The sequence below is a fragment of the Cannabis sativa genome, chromosome 9 (assembly GCF_029168945.1).
Source record: "Cannabis sativa cultivar Pink pepper isolate KNU-18-1 chromosome 9, ASM2916894v1, whole genome shotgun sequence".
Classification (NCBI taxonomy): domain Eukaryota; kingdom Viridiplantae; phylum Streptophyta; class Magnoliopsida; order Rosales; family Cannabaceae; genus Cannabis; species Cannabis sativa.
This window is the reverse complement of record NC_083609.1, coordinates 40,185,164-40,207,032: the sequence shown is the minus strand read 5'-3', so window position 1 is coordinate 40,207,032 and position 21,869 is coordinate 40,185,164. Positions and strand designations below refer to the sequence as shown.

The window sequence follows — 21,869 nt, the reverse complement described above, 5'->3', positions numbered from 1 at the left end:
ACTGTTACACGGAAATTTTTTCAAAAATACTATGTTTTTATAAAACAACGTTAGAACACAAAACAGAATAACTAAAAACAACAGTAGAACAATAGTAAAAACTAAATACAGTACACAGTATAAAACTTACACAGTATTTTTGAAAAAAAATTCCACCCCACGGTATAAAAGTAAAAAAATTAGAAATTGGTGTAATTATCCCTATAAATAAAACATAAAAATGATATTTTTTGAAAAATTCCCTCTTTTTTTACCTATATATTTCCTCACACTTGCCACGTCATTTCTATATAAAAAATAAAAAAAAAGCATAGACACGTTCGTAAGCCTAATCATTTTTATTTTTTTATGTTTTTAACAAGAAAACAGCTAAAACGGGGGTGGCTTTCCTCTGTAATGGTGCTCAATTGCTCATGCCATGCAATGGTATGGTAATGAGAGTTCCAAGCGCATTTCTCTCTCCCTCCCTACAATTCTTATTCAAACTCTCTCTCTCTCTCTCTCTCTCTCTCTCTCTCTATACATATCTCTCGGCCACAGTTTCTGTCGTTCTCGCTCTGGATCAGAGGCTCGCTTAGAGATGGCGGTCCCAGCTTCACTAGTTATCCTTCCCATTGGAATCCTTTTCCTATTCTCAGGCTTAATTGTTAATATCTTTCAGGTATATTCCCAAAAACTTGGTGGGTTTTCCTCTCTCACTATAAATGTCTTTACTTTTTTTCTCCACATTGGGCAATGAATAAAAGTTATTATACCTTGGTTAGTATTAGAAATATAATAATGCTAATTAACGAAATCTGCATATTTCTTCAAAAATATATATATATTTATAATAATATTTATTTCTTTATTGTTTTTAGGCATTTTTTTTCGTTCTTGTTCGTCCCCTATCAAAGAACATGTATAGGAGAATTAATAAAGTAATTGCTGAATTATTATGGTTGGAACTCATTTGGCTCATTGATTGGTGGGCAGCTATTGAGGTACGTAGACAACTCTTTTTGAATAAAATGTTCAATTTAACGCTTATCTCTCTCTCTTCATATTCTATGGTTTGAAAATATGTACATTAACCAATTAGCCAATTGATTATCATGTCAAGAAAAAAAAAATAGCCAATTGATTATGGTTAGATTTCCAACTTGGTATATAAATATGTATCTACTTTTTTTTGTTATGATCTAAGGTTGAGGTGCATACAGATGCAGAAACATTTCGATTATTGGGTGAGTAGATAGATTATCATTCATTGACTTTTTCAGTCAATTAATAGTTAGAGTTTAATCTCTTCAAAACAGTTGTAAATTGCTATGTTTTATAGTTTAGGTTTCTCACAAAAGATGGCACATTCCCACTTCCCAGGTAAGGAACATGCACTTGTCATTAGCAACCACAGAAGTGACATCGATTGGCTGGTTGGATGGGTCTTAGCTCAGGTGCATACCGTTTATAATATATGATACATTATAACTCATTAATTAAATAAAAATAAAAAAAGAAATTGGGTTAGATCTAAATCTTATCTCTTATCTTCAATTAATTGTTGTATTGACTTACTTTTAACAGCGTTCTGGTTGCCTTGGTAGCTCATTAGCTATCATAAAAAATGAAGCTAAATTCTTGCCAGTACGTCATCAATTAAACACCATTCTGTAAAATTCTTATGTACTCTTTTGGGCTTGTTCTTGATAAGTCACTAAGCCAGTGAATTCATAAATGGAAGTAACTCTGCAGATCATAGGTTGGTCAATGTGGTTTTGTGATTATGTCTTCTTGGAGAGAAATTGGGCAAAAGATGAAAGCATCTTGAAGGTATCTCCTTACATTAGTTTCTAAAGTTTTTTTTTATTTGTTTTTATTTGGTCTTTTGTCTTGCTTCATCTCACAGTTTCTATGCTACAGTCAGGTTTTCAGAGGCTAGAGGATTTTCCCATGCCCTTTTGGTTGGCTCTCTTTGTTGAGGGAACTCGGTTTACCCAGCAAAAGTTAGCAGTGGCTCAACATTATGCTACTGCAAGAGGCTTGCCTGTTCCTAAGAATGTACTAATTCCGCGTACAAAGGTGAATTGTATTGAAATTCTTAATAACACAACAAGTATTGATTCCAAGTGTCTACCATCTTTTGTTTTGCTTACTACTTTAATATTTTTGTGCATTTTCACAGGGTTTTGTTTCAGCAGTTAGTCATATGCGTTCATTTGTTCCAGCAATTTATGATTGCACAGTAGCCATTCCAACCAATCAGTCTCCTCCTACATTGTTGAGAATGTTTGGGGGGAAACCTTCAGTGGTAAGCCAATAAAACTAGATAGTAACTACAGTATTGCATTTAACTGGTCGAAATGCAGCAAGGTTCCTTCTCTAGTTTTCTATATCTACATCACAGAGTATTTCTTATCTATTTGGTTAGACTACGAAATTAATCATGTTTATTATAAGTTTTCCATTCACACAGGTAAAAGTACAAATTAGGAGACATTTAATGCATGAAATCCCAGAAACAGAAGATGGTATGGCACAATGGTGTAGAGATGTATTTGTTACAAAGGTAAAAACTTTTCTTCACGGGAAATCTCTCTTTTTCCAACTAGGCTATTTTTTGACCTTTTATAACTATTCCTAGTTGAATCCCTTCATATATGCTTTGTTATTTCTATGCACTAAATTTTAATTGGCCAGTAGATGTGAGACTCTTGACTGTGATGTTTTCTCCTCCTCAGGATGCTTTGCTGGAGAAGTATTTCACTAAAGGAAAATTCACTGATCTTGAGCATCAAAAGATTAATCGACCCAAAAAATCTCTAATAGTAAGATAAAAGCTTCATTATGCTATAAACTAGACCTTTTCTTTTGGAGTCTAATCTAAGGTGTTTGAGTCAGGTTGTCACTTGTTGGTCATGTCTAGTAGTATACGGCATTGTGAAGCTCATTCAATGGTCTTCTCTACTGTCATCATGGCAAGGCATTACATATTTTGGAGCTTTCTTGGTTCTTGTTACCTTCACTATGCAAATCCTCATCCAATCATCTGAGTCAGAGCGATCCACACCCGTTGGGTTACCCTCACAAGATCCAATGAGGCAAGCCTTTATTCAGAACTATGCAGAGAACCAGATATTTGACAACACTTCATAGTGTGTCAATGTTAAACTAGAATTCAATACTGATATCAAGTATCAAATTTTTACTTGTGGAGATTGATTGTGTCTAATAAATAGCAGTAGTCTTTATGTATTTATTGTACATTTGTGGGTAAAGCATGTCCAAATCATACAAGACATTCCATCAATAATAAAGGGACACTACAACAATAATAGCATATAGGCATGTTCACGAATGGCACGATCCAAAGTAGTGCCAACCACAGAGTTTATTTTGGCTCGACACACTTAATGTGGTACCTTTTATTTATTTTTATTTTTTTTTAATTTTGGTGGATATTGGCGCGACACTAGGACCAATAGGCGCGAAAATGTTGTGCCAATGATCTTTTGAAAAGTTGTCGTTAGTTCGGGCGGAAAATTTCCCTCCAAAGCAGGTTGGCATGACCATGTCGGGCTCAGAACTCTGACATGGCGTGCCATTAAATTTTTATTTTGATAGGCACGACTATTAGTTGCACACTTAGTCGGGCCAAAATTGTCCTTTTTTTTAAAAAAAAAAAAGCAGACTTGGGTATTGGCCCATTCAACCCTTCATTTCTTTCATTTCATTTTCCCTTTCTTCTCTCTATTTCAAAAAAAAAGAAAACCTCCTTTCTTAGCCAAAAAAAAGTCCAACCCTTTCTCAAATTGCTCACACCATCGGAGAGAAGAGGGTGTTGATCAGAGCTGGCTGCAACAGAACAACATTTCATGTGGTGCCTCTGATTTGGTCTCCTTTGGAATTCAAAACACCTTCGTTAAATTCTCTAAGGTCCGTTTTATCCCTCTTTCTTCTTCTTCATCACTATTTGTTTTATCTTCTTCATTCTAAAGTTGGTCTTTTTTTTGGTGGGATTTTGTAGACTGCTCAGATTTTATATGTAAATATGTATGTATATATGTAGGGGTGTGCATAAATCGATTCAATCCAATGAGAACCGACCGATCCAATTACAACCAGCCGCCAAACACTGGATATCCAATTGTGATCGAATCGGATTTGATGTTATTTTAAATATCCAATTGGATCGGATCGAATGGTGGATGAGGTGTCAAAAAATCCAATACATCTAACATCCAATCAAACTAATTAGTATTTTCATTTAGTTTTAATGGGCAATTAGATTTTTTATTCTTTTTTCCTTGGATTGGATGGATCCAATCCAATACATACTGGACCTAAAATATTGGATTGATCCAATCCGATCTAAAAAATATTAAGTCTAAAATATTGAATAAATTCAAATTAAACCAATAAATATAAATTAAATACATCCAATAGATAGAACCGATCCAATCCAACATCTAATGGATGTTGGATCGATTCGATGACTAAAATTAATTAGATTGGATCGGATGGTAAAATCTAACATCCAATATATAACTGAATCGAATCTGGATTGATCTAAAAACATTGAATCATGTAGTCCAACGAAACACCCTATATGTATTTAGAGATTTATATATATATATATATGTATAAATATTTATAAATTCCAAACGTAAAGAAAATTAGGTTATGTTTATTTTGTGTTATTTTTTATTTTTTTTGGCTTTGTTTGTAATGGGAATTCGGCATACACTCAAAAATTAAAAAAAAAATTGTAATATGTGTTTAGAAGTAACTGTTGGTGTTTAAAAATAAATAATAAAGAAACTGTATTATTAGAGTTTTTAGGTTTTATTTTTGATTTTGTGGATATAGCTTGTTCTAAGCTGTTCTTAGAACTTTAGTCTTTTAAGCCTGCGAAGGCATAGTTAAAAGGATGTAACAGTAGTATGCATTATAACTCACTGAAGGAAACAGGAAAACATGAAAAAAAGAAGTGTAAATTATAGTATAACTACATATACATAAATATATGTGTATGATGTTATATGTAAATAATGAAATACTTCTTCATGCGTATTATCCATTAATTGGTATTGCCCATTGATGAGTAATAAACAAATTTAAGTATAAATAATAATTTTCAAAATATTAAACTATTTGATTTTGGTCCGATAGCGAATAATAAAAGAGTAATTTGAATTTCCATGCTTAATTTAACTACTTAATTAAAGAAAATATCAAAAAATACCTCTTCGTACACTATACCAAAAATATGTCTATATGAAAAAATATTTAAGTCAAATTTAACTTTTTTTATCACTTTTTTGTCTAAAAACTGTTTATTTTATTAATTTTTTTTTTTCAGTTGATGGACCAATATGAGCCCATATAATGTAAAAATAAGAATTTTTTCTAATTAAATAGAAAAATTAATTATAAAAACTCAAAATTTTATAATATTATCCATTCATAAGTAATACTCATTAAAAGTACACCCATATAATAATATATAACTTTTTATATACTTTTGGGTAATATATTTAAATTTATGATGAAATTGTATTTTTTTTACACTTTGGTTATATACAGCATTAGTTTAATTATTTTTTCAATTGAATTCAGAGTTGTTTGTTTCATATGTTTTTTTTTAAATCTAGGTAGTAAATTCATGAGATTCACATGAAAAAATTGGTACAAATTTTTATTTATTCCTCACTTTATTTTTTAAATGAATTCCTTGTTAAGATTTATTTAAATTCTTTTTTTTTTTTTGTGAGTGAAAGATTTATTTAAATTCTTCATTCAGTAAATTGAGATGGAAATAATTTTATTATTATATTTGTAGGTTAAATTTGAGATTTTTGAAGCGTGATTTATCTCTCTCCCTCCAAACCGAACCACACTATGCTGTTGTTGGTATGTGAAGTAGTTTTTCATCTATAGATTTGTTTTTCAAAAAATATTTTATATGATTTTATGTTTTTGAATTCTTACAATGTATATACACATACAAGTTCATTTGAACTTGTTTCTTTGAGCATGTAAATCAAAATATTATATCTACTATGTGTGTTTATATATATATATGTTTACAAAATATGTTTGTCTATTTTTTCTATCAAATTCCTTTCAATAATCATATAAATGGTAAAAAGTTTCATAATTTTGAATAATTTTTTTAAAAAAAATTAAGTTAAAAACTAATTCATAATAATTATAAATAATGAATAAGTTTAATAATTAAAATAATTAAGTAGGTAAATAATAATTTTTTCATAATAGTCATTATAACATATTTAAAATGAAGAAATGAATGATACGTTAATTAATCAATCCAAAAAGTTTCATAATTTTTAATAATTTTAAAAAAAAATTAAGTAAAAGATCAATTCATAACAATTCATCATAATAAGTGAGCATAAATTTTTTAAAATTAAAAATTAAAAAAAATTAAGTCGAAAACTAAGTCATAATAATTAAAAGTAATGAATAAATTTAATAATTAAAATAATTAAGTAAGTAAATAATAAATTTATCATAATAACCATTATAACATATTAAAAATGGAAAAATAAATGATATGTTAATTAATCAATTTAAAAAGTTTCATAAATTTGAATAATTTTTAAAAATTATTAATAATAATTCATCATAATAAGTGAGCATAAATTTTTTAAAATTAAAAATTTGAATATCAGTTAAACAAATTTCATAATCTTTTCATTTAAAATTTTTCTTAGATAGCGATTGATAAAAGTTGGATAACAAAAAATTGTTGTGATGATGCTTATTGGGAAGGTGTTCAAGCTTTTATCAAATTTACATCGAAACATGTAGACTATAGTGGAAAAATTTTATGTCCATGTGTTAAATGTTAAAATACGAGAAGACATGATTTAGGGACATATTTATGGCAAGGGCTTTAAAAGTAGTTATCAAAAATGGGCTTGGCACGGGGAATCAGATGGACCTATTGTCAATGATATTTATGAGGACAATGAAGGTGATGATGAGATGGTTGATGTCATAAACGATTTCTTTTTCCCAGTTGTTGATGAGACAACAACAACAACGGATGAAAATCGAAGTGGTCAATATTATGGCGAAATGTTTAAGGAGATTGATGTTGAGTTGTACCCCAGTTGTGATTGGATGTCGCCCCTTAATTTTATAGCAAAATTAATGCATTTAAAAGTGAAAGGGAGAATTCCAAACAATATATTTGATAAATTATTGAAATTGTTGAAGTTTGCCTTCCCAAAAGAAAACAACATACCTACATCACACTATGAGACCAAGCAAAAGCTAAGTAAATTAGACTTGGGATATGAATCAATTCATATGTGTATACATGATTGTTGCTTATTTTATAATGAGAATGCATCTAAAGAATTTTTTCCGGTGTGTGGGACAAGTAGATGGATCAATGAAGCAACTAATAGAAAGAAGATACTGCAAAAGGTGATGCATTACTTTCTGTTAACTCCACGTTTGAAAAGATTGTATAGTTCAAGACATGCTGCAAAGGAGATGGTATGGCATCATACTGGGAGAGTTAGAGAAGATGGTGTCATGCGTCATCCTGTAGATGCGATAGCGTGGAAAAACTTTGACAATAGGCATCCCAATGTCGTGAGAGACCCTAGAAATGTTCGCTTAGGATTGGCTGATGATGGATTTAATCCATTTGGAAACATGAGTCAATCGTATAGCATGTGGCCTATAGTGTTGGCAAACTATAATCTCCTACCATGTTTGTGTATGAAGGACAACAATTTCATGTTGACTACCCTTATTCCTGGAGCTAGATCACCGGAAAAGGACATGGATGTATTTCTAAGGCCATTGGTGGATGATTTGAAGGAATTGTAGGTGAATGGGGTAGATACAAGAGATGCTACTACCAATTCAATGCTTAAGATGCGTGCGACTATGTTGTGAACTGTGAATAATTTTCCTGCTTGTAGTAGTTTATCTGGGTGCAGTGGTCAAGGTTACAAGGTTTGCCCTACTTGTAACGAAGACACTTGTTCCATGAGAGTGCTCGGTAAGACCTCTTATGTTGGCCATAGACGATTTTTACCGTCTAATCATGAATGAGATATGATCGCACATTTGATGGAACAATTGAGAAGAGACATCCTCCTAAGATTTACTTGTGAGGATATATTAAAACAAGTAAATGCACTACCAAGTAAAGTTCGTGGAATATACATGTCTTTTGGTGGTGTGAAACGGAAAAGAGGTGGGAATACAAGTAATTGGAGGATAAAAAGCATATTTTATGAACTTGAATATTGGATTTTAAATGATTTGAAACAGAACATAGATGTCACGTATGTTGAATTAACTGGTTAATTGCAGCCAAAATACCTAATGTTAAAAGAAGGCTAATTATGATTTTTTTTTCTTAAATTTTTATATGTACCAAATCATTTTTATATGTACCAAATCATGTCTTCTGAACTTTTAGGTCATTAAAATTCTCCCTAAAATTATTGAAATTGTTAGATTCAAGGACTTTTATCTAATTCCATTCAATTTTATTAACAAACGTTTAACATATTGATTATCCAGGTATCATATCATGTCCCTTGAACTTCTATCCATGTCAAGCACCCATTAAGTAAAATTAAATCGAAATCTTTGAAAAGTTCATGGACATGATTTGTTACATGTCCCTATTAGAATTCTTTAACACTCATAAATTATGCAATAACAAGATTCACTTCCATAGATAAACATCTTACATATTATTATAAGCCCATCAAAATAAATTTATAGAATATATTTGTTGATTCAAAGAGAATAACTCAGATAGCGGAAGCGTACGTTAATCCATAGATAGTGATGATCTTAATCCATCTTGTAGAGATAATCTTTGTGGTGATTTTGGGTAATGCTCTTCTAAGAAAACAAGACTTAACCTTTTCTAATTTTCTCTCTTGAAGGGGGAAGATGGGAATAGAAATTGCTCTTGTTTCTTGGGGACCACTACCAATTTATATAACCTAATAGGTTATTAATTTTAGTATTTATAATTTAGCCCCTTAATAAAATAGAAATATCTCTTAAGGTATCTACTCATTTAGCCTGTTGACCTTGAAAAGTGATCAATTGACAGTGGGGTCATGCAGATCTGATGCTTGCCAAGTGTGTGCACAAATAAGAATAAAAAGCAATATACAACTGGATTTATTATAGAGGTTTGACCCTCTTGTGATAGCGGGTAATGACCTACTCCCCTTTTAGTTGTATTATACAGAGGGAATTACTATCCAGATTGCTATAGGTGGGATCTGCTATAGTACCCTTATGATTACAATGTATGAATTGATGTCTGGCAGAAGTCAAGTCTTGGACAGCCTAGGGTGTTGTACAGCCTAGGCTTGGGCGTATGAGAGAGTGAAGGGGGGGGGGGGATAAAGAGAGAGTCTAACACTTATAGAGTTTGAGACTTCTAGCTTCGAGGGAGCTTAGACAACTTAGGTTTTCAACTATAGGTTAAGGCCTTTATATAGGAGGCCTAAACCTTAGGTTTACAATTCAAATCTCTTGAAAATAGCTCAGGTGATGACTTGGCCTTTCTTTTAGTGAGCTGTACTTCCACGTAGCACATGTTTCGTCCACGTAAGCATGCCACATCATGAGGACAAAAATTGAGATAATATAGCCCATGACACTTTAATACCCAATGATCCATAATTATTAAAATGATCACTTTATTTGGGTCAAACTTTATATAATGATACACAAAAATACATATGAGCCCACATTAGAGATTTTAATCCAACATTCTCCCCCTTAGGTAACGAAGCCTTCAAAGATGTAACACTTAAATATCATTTATTGTGGCAAAAATACCAACAGTTAGCTAATCGTAATATTTTGGTATGATAATTTTTTATGATGACAAAAATTTTTTAGCTGAAAAATATTCAAAATATTAAAATATTTTATATTCACCATCTAATAATTTTTATAAATTAATAAAAACGTCTTTTAATTTATAAAAAAAATTAAAATTATGGAATAATGTAAAATAAATCATCTGCACTAATACACAAATTAAAGAAATATTTTATGTAATAAAAATAATATTTTAGATTTAAAAAAGGTTAAAATAAAACTAAATAACTAAAAAACTATTCGAAGAGAAAATAATAATTAATAATTTTTTTTCATGTAATAAAATATATTTGCGTACTATTTTTATTTTAAAACATTATTGTTTAATTTTAGGATTAATCTAGGCTATTTTATGTTTTTTTTTTTACTTTTAATGACAAATATGTTAAAATATATTTTTATTAACTTTTTCAAAATTATTTGGGTATTGAATAAGAAACATTTTAATTTGAGTGTTTGAAAGTATTTTTTCCACTAAAAAAATAGGTATTCAATTGTTATGATTGCCCAACTCGTGTTATTTATGCAAAAAGAAAGAAAATAAGTTTGGTATTTAAGTCTTACATTCTTTAAACGTTGATTATTTTACCGCAATTTATCCATAATTAATTTTTGTTAACGCAGATTTTCGTTAACTAAATAAATAGTCTTTTTTGCTATAAATACACTACATAATTTAATGAAAATAAAGAACACTAGATATTTTATGTGATTTAGTAGTTAAAATCTACATACTCCACGAATCCTTATTATTAGGGGTATTTTTTGGAGTTCTGAATACAAATTTCAATATTTGAAATAATAGAATTTCTCTTTATTTTTTGTCATCCCTTTTTTCATAGATTCTGCCCCTATTTATAGGAATATAGGTTGACAGTTAATTTTATTGGGATTGAATCATTTATAACTTCGGATGAAACATGGACATTCTCCATGTTTCATTTATTTAAACATGGGATAATATTTAATAATTGCCCAATCGCTCCTTGTTTTAATCCTTTAGACGATTATGCAGACTAGGAAGATTCCGTCTCGCCAAATATGAGATCTCTTTTTTATCCATCTTCATAGGAAAAAAACACTTAGTGTAGAAGTAATTCATCTTGCCACACCCCTTTATTTGTATTGATGCTGTGAGATGACTACTTTGTTGTGTAAAACATGAGCCGATTGAGTTTTGGCGGTTCAGAACGTCGAGGCACATCATTGAGCATTTAATGCTCTAACCGCTCTTATTTTGCAATGTTTCCATCCGTTGGATCACATCTCTTTTGATCGAATGGTGACCACTTTTTGGGTATAAAATTGAAACTGAAAGCTTATTTTGCCATTTTTTTTTCTGCAAAACTTGCAATTGCTTCCTTTTTAAAATTTGCATGCCTCGTCGTCCTTCACTTTCTTCCTGCGTGTTACATCAAATCATGTCTATTGTTCCAAAAACCATCAGGACCCAGCCTTTCAATCTTCAAGATTTCAACCGCGAAGTTCTAATTTCTTCAGTAATCTAAGTCAAGACAGTGAGTAATATAATTTCTCCATTTATTAATTTTTCTTCTCTATATTTGTAATTTCTTTTCCTTGATTGATGTTTCCTTATTTGCATTATTTTATTATTTTAGGTATATTTGATTTTGTTTGTCTGAATAATTCTAACGCTTGGAAAAATTTTAAGTTGTTCGTGTTGGATATATTTTACCAGGATCTAGATTTACTAACAAGTATGTTTCATTAACATCCTAATATGAATTCTAAAACAATGAAATAAACACATATAAAGTTTAGTAAACCTTACATTGGGTGTAGCGGAATATAATGACTCCTTCCGTTCAGATCTCTAGCCCTTGATTCCTTTCTGTAGCAGAGCATCACCAAGATCTGAACCTGGATCTCTCTCTCTCCTTCCTTTGATGTTGATTCTGTTGGGTTTTATGCCCTAAATAAAACTCATTTCACAGAATCAGATTTACTTATTAATAAAGATCAGAAATAACATTTTATGTTGCGTGGTTCACATGATTTATTTCATGATTATAGGTATATAATGTATGAATTCTTTTTAAGTCCAGAACATATGAGTTGGTTAAAGATTATAGTGTTGTCAGCACAGTGGAATATAATCTTTATTGTATGTTCAAAAGTTGATTCCCTGATTTGTCAGAACACTTGATTTAGACTGACATGGTATAATCAGCGATAGGTATTCTTACACCTTGGAAAAGTGTTATGTCCTTTCCAGGACATTGGCAAAGTTTACCAGTATCGGATGTATGGAGTATACATTGGAATGGACCGATATTGAACTTTGAATTACATTTTGAAACTTACCGTAAATATCTATTCAATTCAATATCATAAGTTGATCCTAGATCACATGATCGAAATCCTGATATGATTAGGCTCAATTTCAAGAGTGTTACTCGTGTTCTTTGATTTGTTAGTTAAGCCCAGTTTTGTATCAGGGTAATACGTACATTTTTGGAACACGGTAATACAATTGAGTGGGGGAGCGCTAACATAAATATGGAATCTATAGCTTCTATTTGGCAAATAGAAGTAAAGGATGATTTCCTTCGAGCTTAACCAAACGAAGATAAATGGTGGGGATCTCATTTCACTTAGGTGAAATATCATTTATACAGGGTTAAGTGTTTTAAGGATAAAATACATTGTAGGGTGTTACGGTAATTTAATCCTGTACAGTGTAAATCATCTATATAGAGTATCATTGATCACATTAGGGTTATAAAAAGGGATAACTAATGACGTGTCTATATCGTGGAACATATAGAGCGTTTCTATATGACTGAGAGTGCAATTCCAAGTTCTAAGTGTGGATTCAATGAGGAATTAATAAGTTAGGGAATTTATTTGGTAAATTCGGTTCGACTTATTGGAAGCTCGGTTATATAGACCCATGGTCCCCATACTAGTTGATGCCATACTGCTTGTAAGACTCAGTTAATTGATTTTAATTAATCTATTATAATTCTAAAAGTTAGACTATGTCTACTTTATGAATTCTCACAGTTTAAGGATGAAATCGTAAATAAAAGGGTTTCTAGGTTTAATTATTAATTAAGAGACTTTGTATGTCTAATTAATAATTTTAAATGACAATATTATTTAATAATCTATTTTAGTTATTAAATAATTAGTTTTGGCATTTAAATGATTAGAATTGGAAAAATGGCATTTTTGGAGAAATAGAAATAAAATTGAGGAAACTGCAAAATCCAAGTGAGGCCCATTTCCCTCTATGGCCGAGCACTCCCTTTGTGTTTCCCAATTATTATTTTTATTTTTTAATTGTCATGTAATTGCTAATCAAAGCCTAGCTATAATAGGAAAGTGGTGGATCACACTAAATAAGGTAGTTAATCAATTACACAGTAAAAGAGGAAACTGTTTTATTTGGAAAGTTGTGCTCTCCCTTCTCCCTATATAAAGCAACCTTTGTGTCTCTTCTCTTGCATGCTATCAGCCACGAAATTGAGAGAGAAAAGAGAGAGAATTTTCGAAATCCTTGTGAGATGAGTAGTGCCCACACACATCAAGTGGTATCTCAATCATAGTATGGAAGACTATGGAATTTCTGCATCAAAGAAGGAGAAAAGAAGATCCAGGTTCAGATCTTGGTGATGCTCTGCTACAGAAAGGAATCAAGGGCTAGAGATCTGAACGGAAGGAGTCATATTATTCCGCTGCACCCACTGTAAGGTTTTCTAACTTTATATGTGTTTATTTTCATTGTTTTAGAATTCATATTAGGTTGTTAATCCAACATACTTGTTAGTAAATCTAGATCCTGGTAAAATAATTTCCAACAACTGGCACCAGAGCCATGGTAATGATTTACTTTCATGTAATATGAATTAAAACGATGATTGCATGTTTCTGTGTTGATTTGGATGGCTTCATGTTGGTTTATGTGTTGTTTGATGAATGTTGATGTTGTACAGTTTCGTTTTCCATGAAAAATATTTTTTCAATTTTTGAAAATATTTTATTTGGATTCCTTGTGAAAAATTAAGCAATTTTGTTTTTTACGGAACTTGATTCCGATAAAAATTGAAAAAGATATGAATTTTTGAAAATCGTGATTCAAGGCTGTCAAGGGTGGTGCTCATGCGCACCAGACCCTCGGATCAGCCTTCCCATCCGCGCGCGTAAGTCTGGGTGTGCACCCTGCATCCGCCCCATGATGACCCTGCAAACGCCGACGTTCCTCGGCGCCTTGGTCCCTGTCTGCGCGCGTAGGAGGCTGCGTGCAGCCTTCCTGGGCTGCACGTGCAGCCTTCCTGGGCTGCACGTGCAGCCTTCCTGGGCTGCACGTGCAGCCTTCCTGGGCTGCACGTGCAGCCTCTTGGGCAGTTTCCCAAAAATTGCGATTTTTTGTGATTTTTCCCCAAAAATCCAATTTTTTCATGGGATTGTTTCCCAAAATTCATTTTTCCAATTTTAAATATTTCTAAATTGAAATGTTTCCAATTTTAAATATTTTCAATTTGGAATTTTTCCAATTTTAAATATTTCTATTTTGGATTGTTTCCAATTTTTAAATATTTCCTATTATGGTCAGATTTAAAAATTTGTTAACTTCTTTAATATTTATTTATTATTTAATTATAAGATTAGATATTTTGATATTTAAGATATTTTAAATTAAAAGATATCTTTGTCTTTTATTTAAAAATATTATATTAAAATTATCTTATATGACAAATTAAATAATTAATAAATTTGAAATTAACATAGATATTTTTATAGATATACTTACCATAATGTTTTCAAATTCAAAATTTGTTATTTTGTTAAATATTTAATTATTTATAAATTATAAGTATAAAAATGATATTTTTTTTCTATATATATCATTTTTTCCTTATTAGAAATTTATAAATCATATTTTAAATATTTAAATAACATAGATATTTTTGTAGAGATTTGAATATTGCTTAATTTGAGATATTTTGACATATAATTATGGTAATTATTATCTAACCAAATCTATTTTAAAATTGGTTTATTTTATTAAATTATAAGATCTGAAAGTGATATTGAAGATTCTTTCCTTTCAAATCATTGATCTTATTAGATATTTAATTTGATTCAAATAAACCTAGATATTTTAAAATTAGTTTCCTTTATTTGGTTAGTTTAAGAATAATAATTGAATTATATTAATATCTTGATTCACATCTGTTACATGGACAATGTTTGTTTATTTATATTGTTTATTCAAAACTTTTTAACAAACCTATTATTTATCTGATCTAAATTGCTATGATTAACTTGTTGACAGATCATGATCCAATGATCTGATTTTAATCATAGTCCAATTGACGATAGATCTTATAAATAATTTGTAACAGGTAAATTTTGTACTTCTTTCATCTGTGTAAACCTAGTAACATGATAGGGTCCATCCAAATCATTTGACCTGTGTGAGCCTATATGTTTGCTTTTGGGCTTAGATACATATAGGGAGCCCATTTAAGTTTTTACTAAGTAAATGGACTAGGTTGCTAAAATAAATTTTGACATAAGGAAATTTATTTAGGCCCAATTAGATTTGGGCTTATTCAATGAATAACAATTGTTTATTTTAAGGTTAAATTCCTCTCTTTTGGGCCTTGTGTGAGAGTTGGGGGCCATAGAAGTGGGTACGACATACTGAACCCAGCTCCCCCTCACATGAACTACCCCAATTGTGAAGGCCCATTTGCCTTATTTAAATAATTGTATTAGGTTAATTATATTAGTCTAACCTAATTAAAATTGAATTAGCAACATAATTAACTTTTAAAATATATGAAATTTATTTTTCATGTAATATTTTAAAGTTAATTTTAGAAAAACACTTAGTTAATGATATATTCTAGACAGTTATTTCTAGTACTAGTTATTATTTCTAATATTAAATAGGAAAATATCATAGATTGTGAAATTAATTGTTTCCTAATTAATTTTGGTACAATCTAAGTTTAGAATATTTTCCTAGTATTAAACTAGAATTAATAATTAAGTTTCCTCTTTACTTAATTATTTGTTTCTTGAATTTAATACATATAATTAAATTGAAAATTCAATATCTAAGTTGATCTTCATCATGATACTTTAATATTGTTATTTTCATGTTATTTAATTAAAGTTGAAAATTATTTTAAGTTTGGAATCTTATTTCAGAATAACTTAAGTTTGAATAATTTTCAAAATATATTTTATTTTATTTTATTAATCATTTCCCAAAATTTCGAAATTGCATCACCTTGATGCAGAAATTTCGAATTTTATTTGAAAAATAGATTAAAGTTGAAAATTATTTATTTAATTTTGGACCAACTTAAATCAGTGACTTTTTCATTTGATGGTTAATTAAAATAAATGAACTAAAATATATAATAATTAGAAATTGAATTAATTAGTCTATGAAAAGTCTAGATAGATATTATCTGTTTTGCTTGAAGTATTTTTCTAGTGTATTTAATTAAATAGAAAATTAATATTTAAGTTGATTTTTAATCATGATACTTAAATATTTGAAATTTTTCTTAGATATTTAATTAAATAGGAGAATTATAATTTTTGTTGAAAATTAATTTTTATTAATTTTGGGCCAACATAAAATTAAGGTAATTTTCCAGGATTTATTTTTATGTTATTTTAAAGCATTTTCGAAATGCAATATATATTTATAGAAAATTAAATTTGAGTTGTAAATTAATTTAAATTAATTTTGAAACAACTTAAATTGAATAATTTTCTAAATATTTATGGAAATTATTACTAAGATGGAAATAATTCACGTTATTTATCCATCTAAGTATAATTTATAAATATTATATTAAAATTTATATTTAGAATTGTTCGAAATTTTAATTAAATAAATATATATTTAAAATAAATGGATTAAAATAAATATTAGAAGAAAATATAACCCTTCATTAAATAATGAGCTTTATTATTAGGATATTCGATCTCCATTGTTGGTTTTACATAGCTATTGTTTTAGTGAGTAATCCTCCCTAATGGAGGAACGTTCATTAGCAAGTTAGCACCGTTTAATCTCGAAAGATAAGTAATCTTGTAAGTTTTTTATATAGTTTATGACCACCCTAATGGTGGCGACTGTATAAGACTTGCAAGAATATGAAACAATGGTGGAAGCTCATAAGATAGAATAGCCTTGACTCTCGCCTAAACGGGACAACGCGGATTCACATCTTGATCGAATAAAAGGTTGCTAGAATGTTGATCATTTTAGATGAGCTGACAACTCTGTTCAATGAATGGTAGCTTTGACTCTCGCCTAAACGGGACACTGATATCAGTTTGTTGAAAACCTTGGAAATTATTTAGGATTGTATGTTTTAGTATTTTCACTTGTCATTCCTACTTGCTATATGCTTGATAATTTCTCAATTGTGTATGAATTTGTATTGAACCATGTTATTTTCTGTTATTAAATTTTAGTTTAATTTCGAATCTTCATTGTTGGTCTAACTTGATTTATTTTTCTAATGAGATAAATCCCTAATGGATTTTCACCATTAGACTAACTTAATAGTGTTAGATCTCGAAAGATAAATATTGTATATGCAACATCTAGCTATTCATCAATTGATGACACCCTAGACTAGTATTTTACAATATGAAACAAGAAGATTGTATAAATAAGATTACTTTGACTCTCGCTAATCGGAGCATCGTTGGATTCTTATTTAAAACGAAATTATCCTAATTCCTCTTAGCTTATTCATTTCGAATCAGCTTAATGACATATCATTGGATGAATGGTCTATAAATCATATAAAGTCTTATTTTCTCTTAAGAAATTAGATGACGCATATGATTATATTCCCGGAATTCTATCCCTAAATGATATAAATCCTCAATCTTAGATATCTCCAACTTGTATAGACAAATCATAGAGTTAGATTAGTAGTGGTGGTCCAAGAAAGAGTTACTAATTATACAGTTATACTTTCACAAGTGTTTCATAACCATTTTCTATCAATGGATTCAAACTGTATGAGTTTAGTATTCTGTGACCAGAATCCACTTGCACTATTCTAAGAACTCTTTGATGTTGTTGTAACTTAAGTCATTAAAAGATACAACCACATATTTTATAAATCTATGGCATTTGTATCTTGTTCATAGTGGTTTTCACAAGATCATTCTCTGCAAAGAGTTAATATGCCTATATCCACTGAAAGTAATTTCATCTCATTCTCAGATGGATGTACATTCAGGGGTGGATATGAGTTTTCGTTGTATTCTTAAAACGATCACTCTAGATTTTACCTTATGCAAAAGAAATTTGAAATGTTTGAAAAATTTCATGAATTTCTAGCAATGGTGAAGGTAAGTGGTTAAAGATCTTGCGAAATGATAGGGGTGGAGAAAAAGTTAGTAGATATCCAGTTCAAAGATCATTAATTTGATTTTGAATTATATCCAAACTTACCTCCCCAAAAATTTGAGTTGCATATTGATGATTAGTTACTAGTCGTTGCCTAAATCCTTCTATGGAAATAAAATTTCAGAATGAAATGGTTGTATACTTAATGTAAATCATTACTAGATTCATGGATGACCTAATCGAAATCTTAAGAAAAGCTAGAACTGCTAACCCTGGTTTGCATGTTTGTTAGCTATTCTAAGTGATTAGGGGTGGAGCATCCCATAGTCATTAGATAAGAAAGTGTTTGTTTAAACAAATACTGCTTTTCTAAGAAAATGACTAAGTCTGAAAATAAAGTAGCAAATAAAAAAGATATTTTTTCTTGATTCCAAAAGTGTTCTATCATCTTATTTTACAAGATGATCCCACTGCCTCTGTTGTCTTAACACAACTGAAGAGGTCTATACCATTTAGTTTTCTTTGACATAGTTCACGGTACCTTGTTGTAGTGGGAGAGTGTAAAGCCTGCTTAGTTAATTTGGAAATTAGCAGTTGTTTATGATTAATTATGAAATTATTTATAGCTATTTAAATAATTTATTACTGTTATTTATGGAATTCAGAAAATGCATGGTTATGTTATTCAGTAGTTTTCATATTTGCATTTCCGGTGCCCGGTATTTTGGAACTCGGCGTTTGGCTCAGTAGAAATCACAACTTAGTATGTTATTAGTTTGGGACGGGTTTTTAGACATTGGGAATGTCGGGAATGGCCGGGAATTTAGAATTTCCCAAAAATACCCCTTTAGTATGATTTATGTGGTTTTAAGGTGGAGGGGCAAAATGGTCTTTTTGCCCCATTAGTATTTTGTCTTTTGTGATTTTATGAAATGAAAAATAAATACTTATTTAATTGTTATTTGGCTGAAATGGATTTAATATATGCTATATGATTTATATTCCTTTTTCACAAAATTCTACACTTAGTCAAATTAGAAGAAAATTTCCAAAAATTACACTCAAAGCTCTCTCTCTTTTCCTCTCTCTCTCTCGGCTGTGCATGTGGGTGCAAAGGGGTGGATTTTTGCTTTGATTTTCTAGTGGATTCTCATCCAAAGCTAAGCATTCTTCAAGCTAGGTTAGCTTCTTTTTTTTCTCTTGAATTTTGTTGAAATTTTGATGAAAATATGATGATTCTTGCATGATTTTTAGTTGTCTTTATTCTTTCTTTGTGATTTTGTTGTTAATTTATGTGGTTTAAAGCATGTTAATTGAAGTTAAATGAGCTGTTTTGAAAGCATGTTAGATAGGTTGTGCAAAGCTTTAAGTTTTCTATGTAAAAATATGTGATTTTTGAGAGAAAAGGTTATATTTTGTTGCTGTGATGTTGAGGATGTTTGCTTGAGTTTCCAGAGGTTATTCTGAGCTTGATTATGTAGAATTAAGTTGGTTTGATTGCTTGTTAGGTGGATTTGCTCAAGTTTGAGTTTAGAACTCAAAGCTTGAGCTCCAATGGTGATTTTTGTTTCTGTGTTTTCTGGGTTGTTTTGAGGCCTTAGAAATGTTCTAGGGAAGGTATAGAACAGGTCTGGAAAGTTTGATTCAATTTGGGGTTGAATTGGTCGAGTTATGAAAATTTGATGTTGCTGCCTGCGAGGAACCGGAATTCCGGTTGTGCATCCGGAATTCCGGATGAGGGTCCTGAATTTCCCAGAACCGGAATTCCAGTTGGGCAACCGGTCTACCGGTTGGGGAATTTTCAGAACCCGTGTTTTTCCTCGTTTTTATGTTTTAAGGGGTATTGCCATGCTTTTTATCGATAGGGAAACTTTTAGTTCCTAGTTTAAGTCCCAGGGAAGTGATTTAGCGTGTCACTTATAGCGTTGTGATTTTTATGGTTTAGGAGCCGATGTCACCGCCACTCGGCCCTACGGTTCCAAATCGGGTTGACCAAGACACCTGAATTCGGAATCCAGGTAAGATTAGTATAACAGTATGCATATGTCGATTACATGTTTAGCGTGCATGTAGGAAGCCTGTTAGATTACATAGTTATGTATATTGGCTTCGAACCATCCAACCCTGTCACGTCGGTACAGGCTGGAGTATTACCAGCAGCCGGAGTATGACCGGTTCGACCGATCAGGAGGATATAGTAACACGTCGGTACAGGCTGGAGTATGACCAGCAGCCGGAGTATGACCGGTTCGACCGATCAGGAGGATATAGTAACACGTCGGTACAGGCTGGAGTATGAGCAGTCGCCGGAGTATGACCGGTTCGACCGATCAAGTTGTTACGTGTCAATAGTACCGTCCCTATGAACGTTCAAAACTCAGTACCATGTTGGACATGGCAGTAGTGGCTCAGTACCATATTGGACATGGCAGTAGCGGGACTCAGTATCGTGTTGGACACGGCAGTTAGAACTATGTATGAGTATTATTATGCTTTTCTTACTGAGTCTGTCGACTCACAGTTTACGTTTATGTGAAGGTAAAGGCAAGGCTAAAGCTGATGGACCTTGAGCGAGCTTGTGAAGATTGTACATGTCGGGGCGGTTAGGCCTGGAGCGTACGATCCTCGGGACAGCAAGGCTGATTTTTGTAACTGGTCGTTAGACGACCTTTATTTTATGTAACAGTTAAACAGTTAAAACTTTTTGTAAATAATTTTATAATCGGGATCCCGAGTCTTTTGTAATATTGTTTTATAAGTTTAATTAAAAAAAACAAAATTTTAATTAATCACGTTTTTCCATAAACCTCGTTGATTAGCAACGAGCTGCACAGTACGTTTAAAAATCAGGTAATACGCCTAAGTTAGTTAGGGTGTAAAAATTTGGTATCAGAACCGCCAGGTTGTCTTCCGAAGATCGTCACGACATGTACAATCATCATCAGCAGTTAGCTCGTTTCACGGTTCAGTAAGCCTTTATTGCTTTAGTAGTTTATTTTATTCAGTTATGAAAAAGAAAAGCCTGTTAGGAAGCATGTTAGTATCCTGATAGTAGAATAGGCGCATGTTTCGTTTTTAATTTCCAAATTAAGCGGCATTAGTAAGCTCTCCTTGAATACGACCTGATATGCCAACTCTTGGTTTCGCAGGCGGTTCTAGCTAGATGGACGCCAGGCGGACTACCAGGAGTCAGGGCAACTCCGTAGGGTCGAATCGAGGACAGGGAGCTCAGTTTCCCCCACCTGTTAGGGGCCGAGGTAGAGGTCCCCGAGGCAGGGCTCGTGGTCGGGGTGATGAGAACCCACCACAGGCGGCCCAGGCTCCCCCAGCCGACCAGGGAGCCCAGAACTGGGAGTTACGGTTTGCGGAGATGCAAGCCCGGATAGAAGAACAAGACCTCAAGATTCAGAGGTTGAGACAGCAGGGTGCTCCTGCAGTTCCAGTGCCCGTAGTTCCAGTGGCACCTGCCCCTGCTGCCCAGGCCGAGATAGTGGTGGCGGCCCATAGATTGGAACCTCTGTATGAGCGGTTCCGGAAGCAAGCACCTCCGGTTTTCTTGGGAGGTCCGGACGTGATGAAAGCCGAGCAATGGCTGACGGTGATCACCAAGATTCTGAAT

At 31.6% G+C, this 21,869-nt stretch overlaps 1 protein-coding gene across 3 annotated transcripts; it reads left to right on the top strand.

Moving 5' to 3' along the window:
• Positions 1–322: 322 nt before the first annotated feature.
• LOC115704902 (1-acyl-sn-glycerol-3-phosphate acyltransferase 3) lies at positions 323–3,393 on the top strand. Of its 3 annotated transcripts, XM_030632114.2 has the most exons (11): positions 325–661; positions 861–983; positions 1,187–1,226; positions 1,363–1,436; positions 1,567–1,626; positions 1,735–1,812; positions 1,903–2,061; positions 2,165–2,290; positions 2,456–2,548; positions 2,721–2,807; positions 2,881–3,393. In XM_030632114.2, the coding sequence occupies exons 1-11, from the start codon at positions 419–421 to the stop codon at positions 3,133–3,135; spliced, it is 1,338 nt and encodes a 445-aa protein (XP_030487974.2). In that variant the 5' UTR covers positions 325–418; the 3' UTR covers positions 3,136–3,393. The 3 variants fall into 3 exon arrangements, with proteins under 3 accessions (XP_030487975.2, XP_030487974.2, XP_030487976.2); XM_030632115.2 differs by lacking the exon at positions 1,567–1,626 and having other exon boundaries at positions 323–661; XM_030632116.2 differs by lacking the exons at positions 1,187–1,226; positions 1,363–1,436; positions 1,567–1,626 and having other exon boundaries at positions 343–661.
• The last annotated feature ends 18,476 nt before the right edge of the window (positions 3,394–21,869 follow it).